Source organism: Neoarius graeffei, chromosome 9 (genome assembly GCF_027579695.1).
Source record: "Neoarius graeffei isolate fNeoGra1 chromosome 9, fNeoGra1.pri, whole genome shotgun sequence".
Taxonomy (NCBI): Eukaryota; Metazoa; Chordata; class Actinopteri; order Siluriformes; family Ariidae; genus Neoarius; species Neoarius graeffei.
In genome coordinates, this window is record NC_083577.1 from 72,077,667 (window position 1) to 72,104,406 (window position 26,740).

Here is a 26,740-nt window from a genome sequence, read left to right on the forward strand (position 1 = left end):
CCACATTAGCAATGGATAGAGTGGATTTCTGATTAGTTTAAAGTGATCTTCATTGAAAAGAACAGTGCTTTTCTTTCAAAAATAAGGACATTTCAAAGTGACCCCAAACTTTTGAATGGCAGTGTGTGTATATATATATCTCATCTCATTATCTCTAGCCGCTTTATCCTTCTACAGGGTCGCAGGCAAGCTGGAGCCTATCCCAGCTGACTACGGGCGAAAGGCGGGGTACACCCTGGACAAGTCGCCAGGTCATCACAGGGCTGACACATAGACACAGACAACCATTCACACTCACATTCACACCTACGGTCAATTTAGAGTCACCAGTTAACCTAACCTGCATGTCTTTGGACTGTGGGGGAAACCGGAGCACCCGGAGGAAACCCATATATATATATATATATATATATATATATATATATATATATATATATATATATAAATGGGTGACATGTATAAATGAGCCAGAGCTGATTAACCCTGGGTGTGAAGTGTGAAATTCACGATGGAAAGATGTGTGACTCCATACCTGTGTACAGCAATGACGGACGTGAAGAGTCTTGGACTTCCAGGAATGACGTTGGTGAAGATAAACTCAAATCTTGTGTTATTAGATTTCGTCAAGATGTAGAGAGCTTCAGTCTGCCCCCTCAATTTCTGCAACAGACATCATGTCATATGCAATTCGAAAGTCGAACCGAAAGTGACTGATCAATGATGTAAACACAAGTGCAGTATCCTTACTGAATTTGCTGTTCTTGTCGTGATGTTTATGACAGAATTGTATCCTACAGCTGTAGATTAGATTTAAAAAAAAAAGTCATGGGGTGCAGGTTATACAGTTAGGAATTCTTACAGACACTGATAGGCTATTTTTTTTTTCATATTTGTAATCGATAACACTTACATAAGTTAACCCTTGGCAAGGCGACAGAATGCCAGATGATTCTTAGATTGGTCACCAGGAGTCTTCCTTTAGGAAGGAATTGAATATAGAGTCAGTATCTCCTCATATTTAAAAAAAAAAAAAACACATCCCACAACTTCTCACTTTCATTTTGTTTTGCTTTGTTTACTGGCTCATACAATGTGCTAGTGGATGATAAAATACTGAATAAATACTGAATACTGACTAGTTTATTAGGTAAGCATACACTGTATAGACACTCATTGTCCACTTTATCAGGTAAACCTACTATACAAGTCTTTCTGTAGGTAAACAGTTACTGACCCTTAAAGTGCATATCCTGGACCAAATTCATTTTTTATATGAAAGTATGTCCCCTTTACACACTCATCCAGAAGGGTAATTTTGCACAAGGCCATCTGTCTACAGCAGAAAAAAAATAAAATAACAAAACGCGTCTGGAAAAATCCCAAGGGAGTCTGAAGCCAGATTCGTGACGTCACCTGCGGAAGCGCCAGCAGGCTGCGAGAGCTTTGCACGGTTTCAGTGCACAGCCTGTGTAGACCAAGTTTAGCAGCGAGCGATTTTGCCTTGAAATATGGAATTGTCACCTGAGCGCGATGTGGAAAACGATGAGTACTAATCCCATCAAGATTGGTGTTGCTACGCCCTCCTACGATACATCTGTTAACCATTTTAATAATTACGCGATAACGTTGAAGAAATTTGCAGAAAACCACCAGGTCGTTTTCTCATAAACAAACCAGCGCTGACGCAGGATTCAGAAGGAGGCGTCCCGCACGCAACGTCACAAAAATCAATGTTTGCCGGGAAATCCAAATGCCAAGTTTTTTCAGAGGCGGACCAATTCGCCTCAAATGGCTTGATTTCAATTTAATTTTTCTGGTATTGCGCAAGGTAAAAAAATTGCACAAAATGCAAAATGTGACAGATATTTGACCAAAGTTTAATATAAAATAGGAGAATTACATTGATCTGGCTCCTGAGTTTACCCGTGATATGCCCTTTAATGTCCATCTATCGCCACACCTATACTTACACCTACAGGACCGTCCAAAAGTCTTGGGCACATGTAAAGAAATGCCGTAGACCAAAAATGGCTTAAAAATAATGAAATTAAATATTTCAACGTAAAAAAAATTACTGTAACCAGTAAGCCATAATAAATGAAACAAAGTCAGTATTTGATGTGAGACGACCCTTTGCTTTAAAAAAAAAAAGTAGTCTCAGGTACTATGAGTGCAGTTTTATGCGGAAAGGAGCTGTAGGTTTTACTGAGCATCTTACAGAACCAGCCACAGTTCTTCTGGACATTTTGACTGTCACACTCGCTTCTTCATTTTGCACCAAAACCCAGCAGCCTTCGTTATGTTTTCTTTTTTAATCTGAAAAGTGCTCTCTTATGGAATATGCTGCTCAGATACAAACTTTTTTTTTTCTGTAACATTTAATTTTAAATAATAATAATACATTTTATTTATAAGCGCCTTTCAAGGTACCCAAGGACACTGAACAGTAAAAAACAAACAATAAAAAGCAAAACAATAGAATAACAACAATAATAAAATAATAAGAAATCAATAATAATAATAACGTTATTAAAAATCAAAGAGAAAAGGCCAAGCTAAAGAGATGTGTTTTTAGCTGTTTTTTGAAAGAGGACAGTGTTGAGCATTGGTGCAACGCTAGTGGCAGGGCATTCCACAGCTTAGGGCCATTTACACTGACAGCCCTGTCACCCATAGAGCAGAGCCGAGAGTAAGGGACTGCTAATAGGTGGACATCTGTGGAACGAAGATTTAGAGGTAACTGATATGGAGTTAGGAGATTTGATAAATAGGGAGGGGCCAGGTTATGTAGGGATTTGTAGACAAGTAAGATAATTTTGTACTGGATGCGGTATTTAACTGGGAGCCAGTGCAGGTTGTATAGAATAGGAGTAATATGATCTCAGGGCCTGGTGTGAGTGACTACCCTAGCAGCTGAGTTTTGGACATATTGCAGCCTATTTAGTCGCTTGGCTGGGATGCCATCGAGCAGGGCATTGCAGTAGTCCAGTCTTGAGGTGACAAAAGCATGTATAAGCATTTCAGCTGCAGATGAAGTTAAAGAGGGACGGAGTTTGGAGAGACTTTTCAGGTGAAAAAAAGCTGTTTTAGTAATACTTTTAATGTGTGAGTCAAAAGAGAGAGTAGAGTCCAGAATAACACCCAGATTTCTTACTTCAACAGTAGTGAAGGTGAAATAACCAGGAATAGATAGCTGTGAGTGCTCCAGTTTTTTCAAGATAGAAGGGGTGGAAATGAGGATGGCTTCTGTTCTGTCTTGATTCAATTTAAGAAAGTTCTGCACCATCCAGTTGTTAACTGCATTTAGACAGTTGACGAGATTGGACGGAGGGAGTGGGTAAGAGGGTTTGGTTCGAATGTAAATTTGGGTGTCATCTGCATAACAGTGAAAGTTAAGCCCATAATGCTGTATTATGTGGCCAAGAGGAAGGATGTATATTACAAATAATAAGGGTCCCAGGACAGAGCCCTGAGGGACACCATGAAGGAGGGGTGATTTAGGGGATCTAAAGTCTCCAATTGACACAAACTGTTCTCTCATGGTAAGATAAGATTTGAACCAGGCTAAAGAAGAACCAGTGATGCCAAGCAGAGTTTCTAAGCGGCTCAATAAAAGATTGTGACATACAGTGTCAAAAGCTGCTGTAAGGCCGAGGAGAACAAGTATACTGACATGGCCAGTGTCAGCAGCTAACAGCAAATCATTGACAACCAATTTTGTGCTGGAAGACGAACATTTGGACTCAAAAATGTTTTCGTACTGAATCGATAATGTAGAAGTCATAAAATAGAAATCTATAACAAAGTTTGTATGAAAAAAATAGGGGGCCTAAGACTTTTGCACAGTACTGTATATCACAGACCTGGGCATTTTCCGGCCCGCAGGCCGCATCCGGCCCTTTGGTTCATTCTGACCGGCCCGCGTAAGGTTAATTAGAAATTACAAAATAAACGTATTTCTAATTTTACCCCATGCATGGACTGAATGTGCATTGCTTTTATTTTGAAGTTGTGTTCAACAAAAACGCAATGCGCGCAACATGAACATGACATGAAATCCCACAAAACCTAATCCCGCGATAACTACTTCCGTAATTTGTCCAGGCCAACCACAAACTTGTACGTCATCCTTCAAACGGTCCAGCCAATCACATAGTGCGACGTCACCAGCAGGCGCCGGAGCCCGAGCCAATCTGTAGATCTGATACCTACACCGAATCAACTGATGATCATCTGTCAGCTGTGCTTCGCATCTCCACCTCAGACATTCAACCTGACTCTGATGCACTCGTTAAAGACCAACAGAGACTAGATTTCTCTCACTGAACAAATAAAAAACACCAAATGAGGTGATTAAACTACAAATGTGGGCATCATTATTATAATATGATGTATCTTGCTTGATATTTGGAGTAGAAAGACAATATTGTGATGTCTTTATTGTGTTTTGGGGTGAATGTGACTGAAAAAAAATGGTACAAACGTTCACATTTTGTTAACCATTGTTTTGGGAAATTAGATTGAATAAATGACATTTTTTGTAAGGCAACCTCGTTTTTTCCATACTCTTACCAGTCTTAGCAGCTTGTAAAAACAATGATATTTATTGCTTTATATAAATACAATTAATATTATGCAGAATTTAGTTCAGCCTTATGGTCCGGCCCTCCACAAAATTTTCTGTTTCTCATGTGGCCCTATGGAAAAAATAATTGCCCACCCCTGGTATATCAGGTATTTGGATAAAACATTAACGCTGACACGATATTGTATGTCGTGCTGGTACAAGTGCAGCGGTGTTACTGGGATTTTTTTTTTTTCTGAAACCTCGTAATTAAACCCACTATATGGCCAAAGAACAGACATACTGTGCATTTAAAAGTTTTCTAGTCTCCAGCAGCAGGCAAACAAGGTAGATGTGTCTAATAAAGCTTCACTCACTGGCCACTTTATTAGGAACACCCATCCACCTGCTGGTTTGTGCAGTTCTCTAATCAGCCGATCCTTTGACAGCAGCGCAATGCATAAAATCATGCAGATACAAATCAAGCACTTCAGTTAATGTTCGCTTCAAACATCAGAACGGGAAAAACTGTGATCTCAAAGTGTGACTTTCTTTCACTGTGCCATGGGTGCTGGTTTGAGCCAGATGGACTGGTTTGAATATTTCAGAAACTGCTGATCTCCTGGAGTTTTCACACACAACAGTCTCTAGAGTTTACAGAGACAGAATCGTGCGAAAAACAAAAAACACTGAGTGAGTGACAGGTCTGTGGGTGGAAACAAATGCCTTGTTGATCAGAGAGGTCAGAGGAAAAACGGCCAGATTGGTTCGAGCTCCCAGGAAGGGATATCGTAACTCATAGCACCTCTTTACAACCGTGGTGAGCAGAAAAGCATCTCAGCATGCGACAGCAGAAGACCACATTGCGTTCCAGTCCTGCAGCCAAGAACGGGAATCTTCGAATCAAGAACAAGTTCCTATTAAAGTGGCTGGTGAATATACGTACGTGTGCTCCAGTTTCTACTAAGGCTGGCTTAACCATGCTTGTAGAGTCCTGTTAGAACTAAACAAACTGGGTATTGCAACAGATATTTACAGAAAGCCAAAGCAAGAATAACGTGTTAGGTGTACTTTAAAAAAAATGGCCAATGAGTAGAAAAAAGGTAGCTGTATCTCATAAAGTGGTCACTGAGTATAGATCACGCAGCACCAATTCATTATTTTAAAGTGAGACGGCCTTTCGATTTCATAAAATCTGTGAAATTTAGTTCCCTCTGAAATTTGGTCATTGTCATACAGTATATGATTATTTCTGTAATATCTCACAAAATATCAGGCCATTCTGTGGCTGGGAAGTTTTTTAATTTGAGGGGATTCCAAAGCAAATAATGTGCATGAAATTGCTCGCTTCGCGATTTCAGACAGAGGAAGTCCGTGTGCGCATATGCAGGTTTACCTTCTTCTTTTGGGTTTTACGGCAGCTGGCATCCAGTGTTGCATTACTGCCATCTACAGGTTTACCTTTGACCGTGCACTGACCGTTACATCATTCTGTCGCTAAACGAACAGCTGATCACACCGAGGTGCTCGCTGACCGCCGATATTCAGTAGTTTGGTCCTGCGTTTCCTTTCCTTTGTATAGAACATAATGTCTTTTCTCGCTTTCCGTTACTGTAGTCGGTCTTTCACGTTTCATTCACACACTGGCGTCCTCCATTGTTCTCTCCAGTTTCGAATTTGTATCCCACAATGTTTTGCGTGAACGGGGAAAGCCCAACATGTGATGCATGACGTAGTATCTTGTATTGGTTCATGGTGAAGCAGGTAAAAATAGCAGAGAATTTAGGGCCACGTGACCCTAAATTCATTAATTGTTTTATTTAAAAAAAACTAATAAAATTGGAAGTCTGTGATTCGAATTCAGTAGCTTTTGGTCCACTAAACAAAAATAATTGGGTGTCGGGGAAAATTCTTTTTATGACCTAAACTTGAAAAATCTGAAAGGCTTTAATATTTACAAAGAAACTAAATGAGATAAACACCTCTATCGCCATTATTTCCTTTAGTGTCTTCGATTGAATCCAGGCAGTCGATGAGGACCTCACCCGGCCTGGTTTTCATCTGTCTGAAATCAAGCAAATAATCATAATAAACAATAATTAACAAAACACAAATGGTATTGTGTCAGCCCTGTGATAACCTGGCGACTTGTCCAGGGTGTACCCCACCTCTCGCCCGTAGTCAGCTGGGATAGGCTCCAGCTTGCCTGCGACCCTGTAGAACAGGATAAAACATCTACAGATAATGGATGGATGGATGGATGGATGGATGGATGGAAATGGTATTGTTTTTCCCATTGATTAGACCAGTGGTTTTCAAAGTGGTCTGTGATTTTTTAAAAAATCAGTACAGTGGCATATATAGAGGATGTTACACAGTTGCGCAAAGATATGAAGTTTATCGTCGGGTAGTGAATGTATATATTCACGAGTGAGAAAACCGAACGAGTGAAAATATTTTCAACACGAGAAGATAAACTTCATATCTTCGCGCCACTGTGTAATGTTCTTTATATTATATGGACACATCCACAAAAATATGCAAGTTAATCAAAAGAATTTTAATTTTGAACCGATTCACCATTTTGACAATGTGTGTCTAGTCAGTGGGAAAACACAGAGTGATGTCATCATGGTGAAATATCGGGAAATATGTCTCTCAGATCCGCGATGTATTTCATATGAAAAATGCGAGTTTTTCAACACGGGAAGATAAACTTCATATCTTCAAGCCAATGTGTGATTTTCTTTTTATTATATAGACACATTCACAAACAAAAAGTCCCCAAATTTATCAAAACAATTCATCAATTTCCTCACAAGTGACATATGGAGATTTCTGTCACAGTTTTGGATCTCCATGTCCCGGATGTAGCTCGTATGAAAAATACAAGTGGCGTATTTCCTAGTAAAACACTCGTGTCCATATAATAATTCTCTTTATTTTTTTCGCGGTCCGGTTTCCATCAAATCCTGCGCTCTGATTGGCTGGCGAGCAGGTCTGTATCCTACGATATGGACCCCAGTTACAGACCCCGGATACGGACCTCTGGCGACTCGCTCGTTCACAACAACAACAAACATAGTAGCATTTTTTGTCAACATTTTTTAATAAGATTTATTTATAAGATTATCAAAAATCTTATAAATTTTTGCCAGCATTTCTCAGGAGAATAGCATTAATTTTACAGCATGAATATTGATAACGATAGTGTTCACAGCGAAAGTGAGTTTTACTACCCTGAGGAAGACGAAATAAAATAAAACATTTCAGGAGAAAGCTAAAAACCTCTAACTGTTGCTAATGCCGAGCAAAAACATGGCTGAATCCTGAATGACTCAATTTTGTATAAATAGGGGACTACATAGGCGGCAAAATGTAGTTTTTTTCCTGCCATGGAAGTGCACTTGTATACCGAGGAGAAAGCAATTTGCATTACAGCCGTGAATGAGGATCCAAAATGGCGGCTCCCCTCGGCTCGGTTTTCCCTTTCGGGCGCTCTCGTTTTCTGTTAGAATTTGGTAAAGAAAAAAATAAATATATTATTTACCAGCTTAAGGTCGGTCCGTATGGTGAAATACCGTGACCTCAGCCTTGAATACTGACCTCGGCCCAGAGGGCCTCGCTCAGTACTTTCAAGACCTCGGTCACGGTATTTCACGATGCGGACCTCCCAGCTGGTAAATAACACACACACATATGTCACAGTTTATATTCTCATGTTGAAAAACTCCCATTTTTCAGACAAAATACATCATGGATCTGAGTGAAACATTTTCCAATATTTCACGCCGATGAGGTCACTCCTAGACGTGCATTGTCAAAATGGCGAACTGGTTCAAAGTTAAAATTCTTTTGATTAACTTGCGTTTTTTTTGTTTTCTTTTTTTTGGTGGATGTGTCCATATAATATAAAGAGCATTACACTGTGGCACGAAGATATGAAGTTTATCTTCTCGTGTTGAAAATATTTTCACCACTCGAAGATAAACTTCCTATCTTCGTGCAACCTTGAAATATTCTCTTTATATGGCACAGTTTTGGTTCTCCATGTCCTAGATGTTGCTTGTATGAAAAATCCGAGTGCCATATTTCCCAGTAAAACACTCATGTCAGGAAAATTTTTTAAAAATTATTTATTAACTTATTCTATCCACATTCACTGGATATAAGCAATTGCGCACTCTGATTGGCTACTCTACTACTAGGCTATCAGCTCATATACTGTGAATAGAGAAAAACAAAATGGCGGAGCGTGTTGCTGAACCAACCGAGGACGAAATAAAACCTCGACTCGAAAACAAAACCCCATAAATACAAAAAAAGCAACAAAATATGGAATAAAAGTATTTGATTGTAAGAACAAATTTTTATTTTTAATTTTTCAAGAATTATTATTATCATCACATTTTTCACAAATTGCTCCTGTCATTTTGCCAGTTTGTTTACATTCTAAGCGGAAATGATTTTGTCGGATGTTTTGTATGAAGTTTTTAATTCATCAAAATTTGCAAAAAGTAAAAATAAAAATGCTCCGTTTCCAGTATGCGAAATAGATTTTGGTTGGGGGGGGTCAGTGTCAGGGACCCTGGTCACCCAAAACTTAGATAATAAACTTTATGGGAATCAGTTGTTGTTATACCGTAATAATAAGGTAAACACAATAGCGATGAGGCAAACTAAAATTAAACGCTGTCTGACTGGCGCACGAGAGACTACTTAGTAACGCGACGCCACACAACAGCGTACAGACCCAAATAAGGGTATAGCTTTGACTCATGTGGGGGTTCAACAAATGTACAGACCCAAATAAGTGCGTATAGCTCAGTTTGTTTTGTAAAAAAGAATAATTGTACATGTACGATTATTTGGAACACGAGAGTATACACATAAAAATTTGACGAAGTTATTGAAGTACATGTAAAAGATGTAAGAAACTAACCAGTGATTGTTTGCAACACCAGTGAAAGCACATGTATGGGTGATTCTTAGACTACGGGCACTTTTATGTCCTTTGATCATATTTTATGAAAGAAAGAAAAAAAAGGGAAATTTCACACCTTTATAGTTATCTTTACAATGAGAGTGTTTTAGGAAATTTGTACTGGTAGTGTATGATGACTTTTTCACCTTTTTCAACATCATTATATATGCAAATGTTGCTGTTTTGTGGTTGTCCCACACCCAGACTTTTGATCTTCAATGATAAAAATTAATTGAAAAAAATGTTTTTTCTAATGTTTTAAAATGTCACTGAATAAAGTATCAGTAAAATAATCAAAACATAATTGGGGTATTCGAGGTCATTCAACTGTTTATGTGTGTGTTTTTTTTTTAACCAAATGTAGTTGTCCCACACTATTGCTGCAATTTCCACCACAACACTGTGATGTCCCTTAAAAAGGTTTGTATGAAAGATTGTTTGGGTATTTTCTGTGGAGATGAACAGTGACACCAGAGAACATGTCTGATATGGAGGGAATTTTGACTTCATCCATCAACTTTTGAAGAAAAGCCAAGGTAAATATAGCTTGAAATGAAAATATTTTTAGGCCGAATCCCATTTCACCCCTTAGACCAACCCCTTGGCCCTTCCCCTCCATTTTGCGCGTTCACGTGAAGGGGTAGGGGTATCCCAATCCCAGTTAACGCGGAGGGGTAGGGGAAGGGGTAGGGCTTCTGTACCCCTCCAAACGGAGATTTTCCTGGAGCTGACTCCGAACGAAGGGGTTTGAGTGATTTCCCATAATGCCATGCGGATTTCAGCGAGATTTCATGCGGATTTCAGAAAGATGGCGGTTCCCGCGGCGAAAGATTGTCATAAATGTATTTTCTCCATTATTTACGTGTTTTAAGTTGTTATCCAGAGGAAACACGCCGCTTGATTCGCTTTCGAGCTGAGAATGAGCAGCGATTTCTGAAATCCAAGCTGCTGCTAAAAAGCTTTGGGAGTGAGTATTGTTTTCGGTTGCTTGACTGCGTACGTTTTGTTCTGTTATTCTCGCTTTTATTGTTTACATGAGTGTTCTGACACCTCATTCTGTCGGATGTGGTGCACGAAGTGCCAAAGATATCCCATTCAGTGGTGTTAATCACACCCTGCCAGCAGAGATTTCTGGTTCTGGCTCTGACTGTAGCGGCTGGTCGCAGCCAATGACGCATTTGGTCGCGTTTTGCTAACGTAAACGCTGACGGAGGTACGCGATGACGTATGCGATCGTTGAAGGGCTATCCCAATACATAGGGGTTGAATTTCAAGCCCTATCCCTTGTAGCTCAGTTTCAAGGGGAAGGGCCAAGGGGAAGGGGGAGGGGTAGGGGTAGAAATTAGAATTGGGATTGGGCCTTATTGTATGTAATTTCCAAACATGCCGTAACGTCAATTGAGTTTGTAAATAAGTTGTTTTTTTAATGCACATAGATGTATTTTGCGTGCACATACCACTTCTTAGCTAATATAAGATGTTAGCATAGACTTTTCCTCAAAAAACTGTAGGATTGTAATTTCCACCACCGTAATTTCCACCACATTGCATTCTTGGGTGGAAATTACAATGGTGTGGTGGAAATTACATTTATGCATGCAGGCGAAATTCTTAGATCCCCATACACTGCCTTTGCTCTCTCACACACTCATCTCATGCTCTCCCCACACATTCAGCCTATGCACACTCTTCACACACTCAGTCTACTCTCCCCCATCACATCCTGTCCATGCTCTCCCACATCCACATCACTGAATGCTCTCTCACACCACAGACACGCATAGACCCCAACTACATCATGCCCCTTCACATTATCCCACTCATAGCTCACTTCTCACTGACACACACAAAGTTCATGGTGCCCATCGCATCCAGTATAGTCCATGTTGTCCCACACACTCCATCTCCCTTTCACAGAGAGCCCATGTCCAGGCCAACCACCACGGCAGTGTACCCTCACTCACACACACACACACACACACAGTACAGTCGCACAACTCAAACTGCAATTTCATCTCATCTCATTATCTCTCGCCGCTTTATCCTTCTACAGGGTCGCAGGCAAGCTGGAGCCTATCCCAGCTGACTACGGGCGAAAGGCGGGGTACACCCTGGACAAGTCGCCAGGTCATCACAGGGCTGACACATAGACACAGACAACCATTCACACTCACATTCACACCTGCGGTCAATTTAGAGTCACCAGTTAACCTAACCTGCATGTCTTTGGACTGTGGGGGAAACCGGAGCACCCGGAGGAAACCCATGCGGACACGGGGAGAACATGCAAACTCCACACAGAAAGGCCCTCGCCGGCCCCGGGGCTCGAACCCAGGACCTTCTTGCTGTGAGGCGACAGCGCTAACCACTACACCACCGTGCCGCCCAAACTGCAATTTATTTATTAAATTATTCAATATTAACCCCATAATATGCGCCGTTCCACCAGTGGAACGCTTTACTATTTGCTGAAAAACTGTTACTATAGTACTACAATACTATGACATTAAAGAGTCTTTAGTCATATATTACGACTTGGTCATTGTCATTCCGATAACAACAAACTTATAACAGGGGCCGTGTCTTAATGGGTTAATGTATGTACCCTGACTATGAATTCTATATTTATTGAAGTAAATTTATCTGTTTTCAAGATGCCACGGAAGTCCACAAAAGAAAGGTCGCAAGCCTACAGGGACAGGATAAAAGAAGACCCTGTGAAATATGAAGAGCGACTGAAAAGAGATCGGGAGAGATACCAGAGAAAAAAAGAGAGGGGTGTGGTAAAACCGATTGGAGAATTAACAAAAAGAGAACAACGCAAAAAAAGGAGACAAAGAAGAAACTATATGAAAAAATATCAGGAGAAGATTAAGAATGCTCTTGGGGTACAGGCCTGCCTTGCAACCACAACCCCACCAAACTCTCCAGAATCTGTTCCACCGGAACCTGTCCCTCCACCTCCCACACCACCCTTACCATTACCCTCTGGCCAACCTGTGACGCAAAAACAAAGAGGAAGAAAAAAGGTCCGAAGAAACCGTTCAAAAGTGTATGCAGCATTATATGAAAGCGATGCCAAGCTTGAAAAGGCTCTGCAGAAGGTAGAAAAGTACCGCAAGAGGTATGCAAGATTGTTGAAAAAAGTAAAGCAGGTTGACTCCCCAAAATCCAAGTCTAAAAAGCAGTTGGCATCAGCACCACACACTCTGAGAAAGACTTTAGTTTTCCACAATGCAGTCCTTGCAGAGTTAAGGGAGAGATATCAAAATCTGTCTTCTGAGAAAGATAAACAGATAATTTCAAAGATCCTGGTTGGGAAGATACTGAAAAAGTACCGCTTGCTTACAATGGCAAAAAGAGAATTTGGCTTCTCGGCCAAGAGAAAGAGGAATAATGAAAACAGATCAACAGCATTTACATACACAAGGAAAAAGCAAAAAAAACAGCGTCAGCACGGATACAACAGAGAAAATCAGGAAGTTCTTAGAAAGAGATGAGAACAGCAGGCCCACAACAGGTAAAAAGGAGACGGTGACACAGAGAAAAATAAAAAAAACAGAAGAGATTCCTCAATGAATCCATGGAGATCCTGCATAACAAATTTAAGAAGGAGTACCCTGACATCAACATTTCTAACAGTGAGTTCTGCAAAAAACATCCTTTCTGGATTAAAAAGCCCATTGTTAAGGATAGAGATTCGTGCTTATGTAAGACACATGCCAATCTGCAGTTCATGGCAGACAAGCTGGCCCAGCACAAAGTCATTACCACCAGAAAAATTGAGGATTTGGCCATCTCTCTCTGCTGTTCACCCTACACAAAGGAGTGCATGTACAGGGACTGTCCAAAATGTGTGGAGAAAGAGTTGCTCACATCAAACTTTGACCCTGGGGCCCAGACATCGTGGCATGTCTGGAAAACAAAAGCGGAGGAGAGAGAGAAGAAAAGAAAAGATGGAACTAAAGACAAGTTCACGGTCCATCTTACCGTCAAGGAAAAATTAGAGGGCACGCTGCAAAGTTTACTGGAAGACTTCTCAACAGGTGTAAAAGAAAAACTGGGAAAGCATGTATACAACATCAGGCACCAGCATGCAGCAATCCGTGGCTTAAAAGAAAGCTTACGAGAGGATGAGCTGGTTCTGCATATTGATTTTGCAGAGAACTTCCAGTGTAAGTACAGCAGTGAAGTCCAGGCCGTACATTTTGGAGACTCACACCACCAGGTCTCCCTCCATACTGGTGTGGCCTACACCTGGAAGGATGTGAAGTCTTTATGCTCAATCAGCCCTTCTTATCGGCACAACCCCTCAGCGATCTGGGCACATCTAACCCCAGTGCTAAGTTACCTGAGAGAGCAACATCCTGCTGCCACCACTCTTCATGTGGTTAGCGATGGACCAACAACTCAATACCGGTCCAAAAAAAATTTCTTCCTCCTCACCAATGTTCCTTACCAAATGGCCTGGAAAAGGGTGACTTGGAATTTCCTAGAGGCTGGGCATGGCAAAGGCCCAGCTGATGGCATTGGAGCAGCCATTAAGAGGAGAGCAGATGACATCATTGCAAGACGGAGGGACATTCCAGATGCACGTGTCCTGTTTGATGAGCTCACGCAGAAGTCCACCTCAACTGAGCTGTTCTATGTGGAACCAGATGCCATTGAGGCAATGGATATTCACATTCCAACAGAATTACAGACCATCCGTGGCACAATGAAAATTCATCAGATAATCTCTCATTCTCCAAGCCAAATGTCATGGAGGGTTCTTAGTTGCTTTTGTTCTGCCCCCAACACCTGCAACTGTTTCACACTGGAAACGGTGAGGTTTCAGCCATGGGATGACTCTTCCCCTTCAGCCAGTGCACTTCCTGAGGGCACATTCCAAGATGGAGGTCTACAACCAATTCTGGATTTACATGATGGTCTTATCGGTCAGTGGTGTGCAGTGGTCTATGATGGTGATGTGTATCCAGGCATTATTCAGGATGTTGATCTATACAGTGGGGCTGAAGTGAAAACCATGACTAGCATTGGAAAAAATTGGTTTTATTGGCCACTGAGAGATGATGTTATCTGGTACCAACCCATGGATATAATCGGCCTCACCCCTGAACCCGTACCAGTGACAAAACGCCATAAAGAAATTAAGATGGCAGTATGGAAAGAAATCTGCAAAGTTTGGCCTTGAATTACATTTTCTCTCTCTCTCTCACACACACACACACACACACACACACACACACACACACACACACACAACGGCATAAGGAAATTAAGATGGCAGTAAAGAAAGAATGGCAAGGAATCTGCAAAATTTGGCCTTGAATTACATTTACACACACACACACACACACGCTCCTCGCTTAGCTCAGAAAACTGTGAGTAATCAGAATGTTTCAATATCTCATCCAAATGTCTTCAGGTTTACTTGATTGCAAGTTCACATGATGGCTGTGTTGTGACGTTTTCTTTCTTTATTGTGAATACTGTTCCCAGCCCAATGACTTGTGTTCTCATCGTGACAACTCCAGCCGTCGCCTTATTTTGTTTGTTTGTTTGTTTTTAGTGTTCCTGATTAGCCATTCACATGCCAACAATGGTCATGCTCTCTTGGCCAACAATGGTCATGCTCTCAGGACAAACCTCCCTCTCTCTCTGTGTTCAGAATACTTTTCATGATACTGTCAAGACTACGGTTTGTGAACGGTTTCAAAATACTGTTCATGTTGTATGCAATATATGATATGAAATGTATATGAAGTTGTCTTTTTAAAAAGAAAGGTTCAAACATACTAAATGAATTTGTTGAATGGAATTGGGTGCTTCATAAAGTTTTAAAATAAAAGTTTTGTTTTTCTATGGGGTCCATTTATTGCAATTTCCACAACAACCAGTAATTTCCACTACGCCTAGTAATCTCCACCACCCCATTTCTTTTTAAACAAATAGTTACAAAACTCTAATCACTCATTAAAAACATCTGCATAATTTATGAGGTAATGTTCCACTTCAAGTAAAAACACAAGTAGTTACTCCTTGAAGTGTATCTGACCATTCCAATGTTATATCTCAGGTTGTGGTGGACGTAAGATTTGTGTTTGGTCCTCATCACAATTAATTTTCCTAATCCATAAATTCATGGGAATTACAATATAGGCATGAACTGATAAAACTATATATGAAATTGGTCTTCCAGTGAAAAGAAATGATGTGTATCATACTATTTTAAAATAAATGACAAATATTTACATGTGATGGAAATTACATTTGTGCAAGGGGAGTCGGGAAATCTGTTAAAAATCACCAGCTTGTCTTAGAATATCAGTGTGTTCTCTTATGAACCATCAAACTAGACTAGTTGTGTTTACCTATCCCAGTGTGACAATTTATATTTTCACACTTTTTTCCCCTTCAAGTTCACAAGGCCAATCGTGCCCATAGTTAAAGAATCACCCGTATACTGTATGCAGATGCAGGACAGAGGAGGCTGAGTGACCTGAGTGACCACCGTGGCCTAATTAATTAGGGAATATCCGAATAGGGATGTACCATTTTAGGTTTAGGGAAGGGGACAATGGGTTATGGCTATTATAGTACATTGTAAAACTTATGCATAATGCATTTATTATATAGGCTCATGCACAGGTTTTAGAGGGGTCTTTTTGGGACCCACCCTGGTCTTTTAAAATACATCTTTTGAGGGGGCTTGTTTAGCTTTTGGGAGGGTCAGACCCCCCCCCATTTCGCACACTGTCTGTTTCTCAAAATCCAGTGAATGTGGATAGAATGAAACAGTTATTCCACTCAATCTCGTCGTACATGGATTATAGCCGACTCGGTGCTATGTGCCTCGTTGACTATCGGCTCATGTACAACGAGATTGAGTGGAATAACTGTTACATATATATATCATATCTATAACAACCCACTATTATCTAAGAAACTATATTGATGATTGGAATTATTATTATTATTATCCTGTTAGACTGGTCACTTGAAGTGAACAGTTTTAAGACAAACCTCAATAATAAAAATAATAATAATAAAAACAAGTCAGGCTACAAAATTACGTCAACTTGGACTTCATAGGTTCTGTCAGTGGAATGTCCAGGAATAAAAAACAATCTGGTTTTAATGTCTGTGAAGATTTTCAGTCATCCAGGTCATAGTAAACTGCAGGTGGTAAAAGAGAGCAACTGGACTTGGTTGAAGATTCTTGGGTGGTGTTTACATTAGACCGTATCAGCGGATCATCAGATTAACGTTTTTAAAACGATTCGCATGCACACAGCAACGCCAATACACGATTCGCGTGCACACAGCAACGCCAATACACGGATACGCTCGGCTCCGCAGGCATCCTGCGCTCCAAATCACTCCGCCCTGAACAGCGAGTGCCCTCTGGAGGGTGCGCACTCCGGCCCTGCGCAGCTCACAGAGCGTGCGAGTGAAGCGCACGAGCAGTGATTCGGGACTGAGCCGCTGTGTGTGTGATCCCAGTGCATATCGGGTATGCGCGTCACTTACCACTTGCAAGTGGAAGGATGGCAAGCCTAAAGACAATCATAACTACACAATGGGCAGTATTTGCATCAGTATTTGCAGTATTTTCATACTTTTATACTCTTTAATGAAAGGTGATACAAGGCGGAAGTCCACGCCGTTTTTCAGCAGTCGCGTCACATGACCAACGCCAGCGAATCAGGAAGGTGGATGTCACAGTGACGTTGTCCAATGACGACGCCAGCTAGAGCTCAGCACAGCGTATCCGCGTATTCTCAATGTTTACACAGCACCGGACCAGACACGATCTGGATTGAATACGTGGACCCTGGCGGATTCCCGTTTCCCGGCGTTTCCAGGCGTTTTAATGTAAACGGACAGTACATCCGCGAAGAAAACGAGACAGATACGGTCTAATGTAAACTTGGCCTTGAAGACATTTCACCTCTCATCCGAAAGGCTTCTTCAGTTCTGTCTGACTGGTAGGGAGTATCAGGTATTTATCCTCTCATGGATGAAAAGCAATCCTAAGGTGTCATTGAGCCATCCTGTTGGTGTGGGTCACTGGGGGCTGGGTGTGAATGGCCTCGAGAGTTGTTAGGGTGATCAATGGATTGCTGGTTCTCTCTGTCCTCCTGTGAGTCACTGAAAACTGCTGGGTTTTGGTGTGCATTCAGTTGTCTGGGAAGTGTGCCAAGGACTGCATTGTAGGTGGCTGATAAATGATGTCTTAAGGCCAATTTATGCTGACAACCCAGTCCTCGCAGATGGCGTCGCAGATGGCGTCTGCGAAGCCCCCCCCTTCGCAGACGCTCTGCGCGCACCTCCCAAAAATTGTGACCACTGCAGACAGTGTCGCAGACAAGAGGGCTCTGATTGGTCCACTCTACATCCGCTGTACACGCACTTCCGCTTCCCTACTTTCCCGGTTTGTTTTGTTTTCACGACCGCCATTTTTAAAAAACACGAGCGAAGATGGAGCAGCACGAAGAGCGGTTGATCGAGGAAGTACATACATCTATACGACTCCAGTTCTAGTCATTATAAGTAACCGGAGGATAAACACTCCACTAACCACACCCACCAACTACTCCTAGCGATTTCGTGACTTCGCGCCCCCTTGCGTTGTGGCGGTGAATAACATCGCGCACGCCTATTACTCCCTGCTCAACGATAAATTACAACTGTCTGCGAAAAGCTATCTGCGAAAGCCTTGTCGCAAGAGCATGCAGAGGCCCTTAGACCCCCACCTCTGTTCAGTGATAGCCGTTCCCCTAAGGACAGAATAGCCAGACACAAACAGGACAACGTCTCATCTCATTATCTCTAGCCGCTTTATCCTGTCCTACAGGGTCGCAGGCAAGCTGGAGCCTATCCCAGCTGACTACGGGCGAAAACCATTCACACTCACACCTACGGTCAATTTAGAGTCACCAGTTAACCTAACCTGCATGTCTTTGGACTGTGGGGGAAACCGGAGCACCCAGAGGAAACCCATGCGGACACGGGGAGAACATGCAAGCTCCACACAGAAAGACCCTCGCTGGCCACGGGGATCGAACCTGGACCTTCTTGCTGTGAGGTGACAGCGCTAACCACTACACCACCATGCCGCCCCACAGGATAAGGTAGTGTATGCAATTCAGTGCAGTGAGGAATGCACGGACTCGTAGATTGGACAAAACAAAACAACCGCTTCACAGGCGCATGGCTCAACACAGGAGAGCCAGTTCCTCACGCCAGGACTCTGCTGTCTATCTTCATCTTAACAACAAAGGACACTCATTTCAGGATTGCAACGTACTTATTTTAGCCAGAGAGGATCGTTGGTATGAGCGAGGAGTTAAAGAAGCCATTTTTGTCAACCTGGAACGGCCATCACTGAACAGAGGTGAGGGTCTAAGACATCATCATGCATTCAGTTGTCTGGGAAGTGTGCCAAGGACTGCATTGTAGGTGGCTGATAAATAGAATAGAATGCCTTTATACATGTGTATAGTGACAATAAAGGCACTCTATTCTATTTATCAGCCACCTACAATGCAGTCCTTGGCACACTTCCCAGACAACTGAATGCACACCAAAACCCAATCCAATCCAATCCAATCCAGCTTTATTTATAAAGCACTTTAAAAACAACCAGAAGGTACCAAAGTGCTGTACATGATACAATTAATACAAAATAAATTAAAAGACATAAAAACATCAATAAAAACAGATATATAAGACAAAAACAATAAAATAACAAAATAAGATAAAACAATAAAATAAAATCAACATCTTACAGGGTGTCAAAGGCCATGGAAAAGAGATGGGTTTTAAGAAGGGATTTAAAAACAGACAAGGAAGACGCCTGTCTAATGTGCAGAGGCAGATCGTTCCACAATTTAGGGGCTGCCACAGCGAAAGCACGGTCCCCTCTGAGCTTGCGCTTAGTTTTTGGCACCCTCAGGAGCAGCTGATCAGCTGACCTGAGAGAGCGGGTAGGTGGATATGGGTGCAGCAATTCAGAGAGGTAGGGAGGGGTGAGACCATTGAGAGATTTAAAAGCAAATAAAAGAATTTTTAAATGAATCCTAAAATGTATGGGCAACCAGTGGAGTGAGGCTAAAATGGGGGAAATGTGGTCATGTTTGCGTGTGCCAGTTAAAAGACGTGCAGCAGCATTTTGTACCATCTGGAGATGGTTGATGGAGGACCCACTAACCCCCACATAAAGTGCATTGCCGTAATCCAGCCGTGTGGTGACAAAGGCGTGGATTACTGTCTCAAAGTGCTGCTTTGAAAGAATTGGCTTTATTTTGGCTAGCTGCCTCAGTTGGTAAAAACCTTGACTTCACAACTGTCTTGATCTGATTGTCAAGTCTGAGGTCAGAGTCCACCTTAACTCCCAAGTTAGTGATGTTGGATTTTAGGTATTGAGCCAAGGAACCTAGATCTACTGTAGACAGAGGGTCTCGGAGCTGCCACCAAAAACAATCACTTCTGTCTTCTTTTCGTTAAAATTTAAAAAATTTAGAGCCTTTATGTCGTCAAGACATTCAAGTAAGGGTCTTACAGAGAATGCTTGATTCTTTTTAAGAGGCATATAGACCTGAGTGTCATCCGCATAACAATGAAATGAAATACCATTTCATTTCAATCCAGCTGTTTTCAGTGACTCACAGGAGGACAGAGAGAATCAGCAATCCACTGATCACCCCAACGACTCTCTAGGCCGTTCACACCCAGCCCCCAGTGACCCACACCAACAGGATGGCTCAACGACACCTTAGGATTGCTTTTCATCCATGAGAGGATAAATACCTGATACTCCCTATTAGTCAGACAGAACTGAAGAAGCCTTTCGGATGAGAGGTGAAACGTCTTCAAGAATCTTCAAGCAAGTCCAGTTGCTCTCTTTTACCACCCACAGTTTATCTGGTTTTAATAAATACAACCCCGATTCCAAAAAAGTTGGGACAAAGTACAAATTGTAAATAAAAACGAAATGCAATAATTTACAAATCTCAAAAACTGATATTGTATTCACAATAGAACATAGACAACATATCAAATGTTGAAAGTGAGACATTTTGAAATTTCATGCCAAATATTGGCTCATTTGAAATTTCATGACAGCAACACACCTCAAAAAAGTTGGGACGGGGCAATAAGAGGCTGGAAAAGTTAAAGGTACAAAAAAAGGAACAGCTGGAGGACCACATTGCAACTCATTAGGTCAATTGGCAATAGGTCATTAACATGACTGGGTATAAAAAGAGCATCTTGGAGTGGCAGCGGCTCTCAGAAGTAAAGATGGGAAGAGGATCACCAATCCCCCTAATTCTGCGCCGATAAATAGTGGAGCAATATCAGAAAGGAGTTCGACAGTGTAAAATTGCAAAGAGTTTGAACATATCATCATCATCTACAGTGCATAATATCATCAAAAGATTCAGAGAATCTGGAAGAATCTCTGTGCGTAAGGGCCAAGGCCGGAAAACCATGCTGGGTGCCCGTGATCTTCGGGCCCTTAGACGGCACTGCGTCACATACCGTACAAGCATGCTTCTGTATTGGAAATCACAAAATGGGCTCAGGAATATTTCCAGAGAACATTATCTGTGAACACAATTCACTGTGCCATCCGCCGTTGCCAGCTAAAACTCTATAGTTCAAAGAAGAAGCCGTATCTAAACATGATCCAGAAGCGCAGACGTCTTCTCTGGGCCAAGGCTCATTTAAAATGGACTGTGGCAAAGTGGAAAACTGTTCTGTGGTCAGACGAATCAAAATTTGAAGTTCTTTATGGAAATCAGGGACGCCGTGTCATTCGGACTAAAGAGGAGAAGGACGACCCAAGTTGTTATCATACATGTCAACCCCTACGGATTTCCCGTATTCCCTACGGATTTTGGCATTTTAAAAATGGTACGGGCATAGTGGTATTCAACTATGGATTTTTCTACATTTTCACCTTAAAATTATTTTTATTTATTACCATCAAAAAAATCGTCATGAAATACGAAAATGCATGGGAACCGCCATTTTCTACATTTAGAATTACTCAATCGGTACTTCCGCTAGTACCAACAAGCCATTCCGAATGTCTGACCATGCGCAATTGTGATTTTCCTGCACACCGAGCGGGAAATAACAGCACATGTAGCGTAACAATAGACAGATCAAGAGGTCAAGATATCGGCACCACCGAAGAAAAACCTCAAAACATCTAAAACTGGAGGTCGCTTTCTTCCCAAATGGACAGAAACATTCAGTGGAATAATTATCACTTCCAAAATGGGTGCTGAGTATGTCAACTGCACAATTTGTTGTAGAGATGTGAAAGTGTTTGCCTCTGGAATTTACGATGTGAGGGAACACATGAAATCTCAAATGCATGTGAAGAATGCAAACCAGAAAAAGAGACAGCCGTCAATTAATTTCTTCACGCAAAAGCCAACAAAGGTTGTATCTGACATTAGGTATTAGGTAAGATCTGATACATTTTTATTATGCATGAAATATTAGTATGGATTTGGTATGGAAATTATGGATTTCTTTACCAGGGAGTACAGGTGAGAGCCGTGAGGGGTTGACATGTATGTGTTATCAGCGCTCAGTTCAGAAGCCTGCATCTCTGATGGTATGGGGTTGCATTAGTGCGTGTGGCATGGGCAGCTTACACATCTGGAAAGACGCCATCAATGCTGAAAGGTATATCCGGGTTCTAGAGCAACATATGCTCCCATCCAGACGACGTCTCTTTCAGAGAAGACCTTGCATTTTCCAACATGACAATGCCAAACCACATACTGCATCAATTACAGCATCATGGCTGCGTAGAAGAAGGGTCCGGGTACTGAACTGGCCAGCCTGCAGTCCAGATCTTTCAAACATTTGGCGCATCATAAAATGGAAGATACGACAAAAAAAGACCCAAGACAGTTGAGCAACTAGAATCCTACATTAGACAAGAATGGGTTAACATTCCTATCCCTAAACTTGAGCAACTTGTCTCCTCAGTCCCCAGACGTTTACAGACTGTTGTAAAGAGAAAACGGGATGTCTCACAGTGGTAAACATGGCCTTGTCCCAACTTTTTTGAGATGTGTTGTTGTCATGAAATTTAAAATCACCTCATTTTTCTCTTTAAATGATACATTTTCTCAGTTTAAACATTTGACATGTCATCTATGTTCTATTCTGAATAAAATATGGAATTTTGAAACTTCCACATTTGGAATCGGGGTTGTATTCAGAATATTATTATACATATGTAAGTTATGATTATTATTATACAACCATGACAGGATTGTGTTGATAAGATTAATCTGTTCTGTGGGATATGGATGTTCCAGTAAGGGCTCATTGATGTAAACAGTTTGAGAAGGGACTCGAACACTGGACTAGAGCAGTATGAGTGAACAGAGCTACTGTGTGAAAGACTGAGCTTCTGAGTCTAAATCAAAGCCCTCCAGCTGCAGGAACAGGCAGATCACAGTGTAATGACACAGCTGGTTTTAATTTAATACTCCTTCAATGGAGCTTGCTTTGAATTCGCGCTGCTAAAGTGCTAATGCTAGCTCTCATCGTGCCCGTGAGCTCACTGTGGTGTGATGTCGAAGCGAACATCTCTGTCCTCCCAAAGCGCATCCAACACTCCCGCCATGATCAGCCAACAGGGTAAACACACCGCGAACAACACTCACAACCTCCGGCCGGGAACACAGACTTTCACTCGGTGACACTCGCTAGCTGGCGGATAAGAGGATTAGAAGACTAGCGCCTCTGCGTCACTATGGTAACAGTACACACACACATACGTCATACGGCAAGCAGGATGGGTCAATCCGTCATTTAGATTCTCATCTCGTCTCATCTCATTATCTCTAGCTGCTTTATCCTGTTCTACAGGGTCGCAGGCAAGCTGGAGCCTATCCCAGCTGACTACGGGCGAAAGGCGGGGTACACCCTGGACAAGTCGCCAGGTCATCACAGGGCTGACACATAGACACAGACAACCATTCACACCTACGGTCAATTTAGAGTCACCAGTTAACCTAACCTGCATGTCTTTGGACTGTGGGGGAAACCGGAGCACCCGGAGGAAACCCACGCGGACACGGGGAGAACCAGTGTTGGGCACGTTACTTTCAAAAAGTAATTAGTTATAGTTACTAGTTACTTTTCCCAAAAAGTAACTGAGTTAGTAACGGAGTTACTTTGTCATAAAAGTAACTAATTACCAGGGAAAGTAATTATTCCGTTACATTTTGTTCCCCCTCAAAAAAAATCTAATTCAATTAGTGTAATCATAATAAAAGTGAATGTTAAATGTGTTTAATGCAGGGCTTTGAACCAGAATTTTTTTCCTATTGGTTCGTTCCGAACAGAAACGGAATTTTAACGTTTCCGGTTTTGGGTTCCACCATTAAATAGACGTTCCCGAACCGGTTAGAACAAAAAAATTTCGTTCCCGGAACGGTTAATTACGTTCCCTGTCAGCTGCTTAACAAATGGCTATAAAATTATGTCTCTGTCTCATCCAGCTTAAGCCAAATGTAGGCTATTACAGCCTTCATTAAATAAGACAAGAAATAATTCAAAACAATTATTTCAAATGTTGGCGATTTGGATTCTCAGTATGTCTTCCCAGCTACACAAACAGAAAAAGTGCCAAAAATGAAAGAGAATTCGTTTAGTGTGTTACCAAAGGCTAGTCAGGCCCTATAGAGGGATCCCGCATGACGTCACCGCGCCACGAGATTTTGTTAGGCGCCATATTGGAAGACCAAGTACACATCTATGCAAGTACATACATACATAAAACAAACTACACCTGAAATGTAGCCAGGGCCGGTTCTGCCCTAATCTGGACCCGGGTGCAACATTGCGCAACCCCCCCAAAAAAAACACCAGTCTAAATCAGGACAACCATCACATAACTATAACTATAAACATTTTATATCAACTATTTTAACTAAATGGGCTATAATAAATAAGCCTGCAGGCAGCCACGGCGGGCTGCCTCAGAAAAGTAACCATTTGTCCTACCTTAAAACTCGTTTTGCATTTTCTGCCTCCTTTTTTGTATTTTCAACCCTGCGTTTATTTTCTTTCCTTTTCTGAAAACCCGATTTGTGTCCAGACATTTTGTTCTGCTACCAACGAACTAACTCGTCAGGTCTCGTCTCTCGAGCCCGCGATGATTCCCGTGAGAAGGGCAACAACTGATACATTTTTACAAACCGCCAATAGGGAGGTTGCATCGTTCAGGCTCTTCTTTGCTCAGACACTCAGTAATGGAGACGTGGTAGTAGTCCACCTTCCCGCGCTCTCCATTCAGTCAGCGAACGTCACACAGGAAGTGAACCCCAGCGGGTCATAGAAACTTGCGCAAGAGAAGAATGGCTTTTTTATTTGTAGGCTACGGAAACTTTGAGGAACTAAATAAAAACCGGTATTAACCGGTTACCATTATTTTTAATAAGCGTTTCTGTTCCGGAACATAAAAAATAATAAAGTTTCTGGTTTCGTTTCTGTTCCATGTGAAATAGAAAAAGTTCCCGGTTTTCGTTTTCGTTCCTTGAACCGGTTCAAAGCCCTGGTTTAATGACTGAAATGGACACTTAACAGAACCAATTAGTAATGTTATCTACACTATATTAATATTTTTGTGGGACAATGTGAGATAAGACATCTATCAAATGTAATATATTTTTGTAGTTATTAAAATTATGTTACTAATTACTGGCCACTGACGAGGACAAACGCTTTGTTCCTCGGCATAATGTGCATTGCACGTAAACACTCATGCCTTTTATTTCAAGTAATGAAAAGTAATGGCTGTATTTCCAGTGTGAAAGCGCAGTGCTGGGCTGACCGCTCGCCATCGCTGTGTCTTCCGATTGAAAGAGCGCGCAGTAGTGCAGTAGGCGTGGCCTACCTACGTCTGTTGTCCAAATCTACTCTGATTGGCTTACTGTGCCGTTGTCTCGCGTCTCCCCGCCCCACACTAAAGCAGAGTAAAGAAAGGCTGAACGAGCAGCGTGCCAGATGAGAACAGCTTTAATAAAGTAATGCATAGTATTTTATTGTAAATAACGGGAACGGCGTTATAACGATGTAAAAAGTAATTAGTTAGATTACTCGTTACTAAAAAAAGTAACGCCGTTATTCCCATCACTGGGGAGAACATGCAAACTCCACACAGAAAGGCCCTCGCCGGCCCCGGGGCTCGAACCCAGGACCTTCTTGCTGTGAGGCGACAGCGCTAACCACTACACCACCGTGCCACCCATTTAGATTCTCAAGACACTAAAGGTGAAGAGGGGAATATTTAAAAACAATTAGATCTCACAATGGTGGTGTAGTGGTTAGTACTGTCACCTCACAGCAAGAAGGTCCTGGGTTCGAGTCCAGTGGCCGGCGAGGGCCTTTCTGTGTGGAGTTTGCATGGGTTTCCTCCACAGACTAATTGGTGGCGTGGCTCTAAATTGACCGTGTGTGAATGGTTGTTTGTCTCTATGTGTCAGCCCTGCGATGACCTTGTCCAGGGTGTACCCTACCTCTCACCCATAGTCAGCTGGGATAGGCTCCAGCTTGCCTGCAACCTGGATGGATGGATAGATAGATCTCACAATGGTGGTGTAGTGGTCAGCACTGTCACCTCACAGCAAGAAGGTCCTGGGTTCGAGCCCAGTGGCCGGCGAGCGCCTTTCTGTGTGGAGTTTGCATGGTGTCTGCGTGGGTTTCCTCCAGGTGCTCCGGTTTCCCCCACAGTCCAATTAGACTAATTGGTGACTCTAAATTGACCGTAGGTGTAAATGTGAGTGTGAATGGTTGTTTGTGTCTATGTGTCAGCCCTGTGATGACCTGGTGACTTGTCCAGGGTGTACCCCGCCTTTCACCCGTAGTCAGCTGGGATAGGCTCCAGCTTGCCTGCAACCCTGTAGGACAGGATAAGCGGCTACAGATGATGGATGGATGGATAGATAGATCTCACAATGGTGGTGCAGTTGGTTAGCACTGTCACCTCACAGCAAGAAGGTCCCGGGTTTGAGCCCAGTGGCCCACAAGGGCCTTACTGTGTGGAGGTTGCATGATAAGTGGCTACAGATAATGGATGGAAGGATGGATGTTCTATTTCAATTGCTGTGTTTTACGTGACATCACATCTGCCTCATTAGTTATTTAAA

General features: G+C 42.0%; 2 protein-coding genes across 2 annotated transcripts in view; one reads left to right on the top strand and one right to left on the bottom strand.

Annotated features, from left to right (window-relative positions):
• The window catches only part of fastkd1 (FAST kinase domains 1), an 88,158-nt gene extending 77,371 nt beyond the window's left edge, over positions 1–10,787 (top strand). Inside the window, exon 15 of the mRNA XM_060930206.1 lies at positions 9,913–10,787. Within this exon, the coding sequence (XP_060786189.1) occupies positions 9,913–9,964 (52 nt within the window). The 3' untranslated portion in view covers positions 9,965–10,787. The remainder of the gene's footprint in view (positions 1–9,912) is intronic.
• The window catches only part of bbs5 (Bardet-Biedl syndrome 5), a 40,398-nt gene extending 17,074 nt beyond the window's left edge, over positions 1–23,324 (bottom strand). Inside the window, exons 1-5 of the mRNA XM_060930211.1 lie at positions 23,150–23,324; positions 6,547–6,629; positions 911–976; positions 748–797; positions 533–660 (exon numbers count right to left, since the gene is read on the bottom strand). Coding sequence (XP_060786194.1) covers positions 533–660; positions 748–797; positions 911–976; positions 6,547–6,629; positions 23,150–23,211 — 389 coding nt within the window. The 5' untranslated portion in view covers positions 23,212–23,324. The remainder of the gene's footprint in view (positions 1–532; positions 661–747; positions 798–910; positions 977–6,546; positions 6,630–23,149) is intronic.
• Between the last annotated feature and the right edge of the window lie 3,416 nt (positions 23,325–26,740).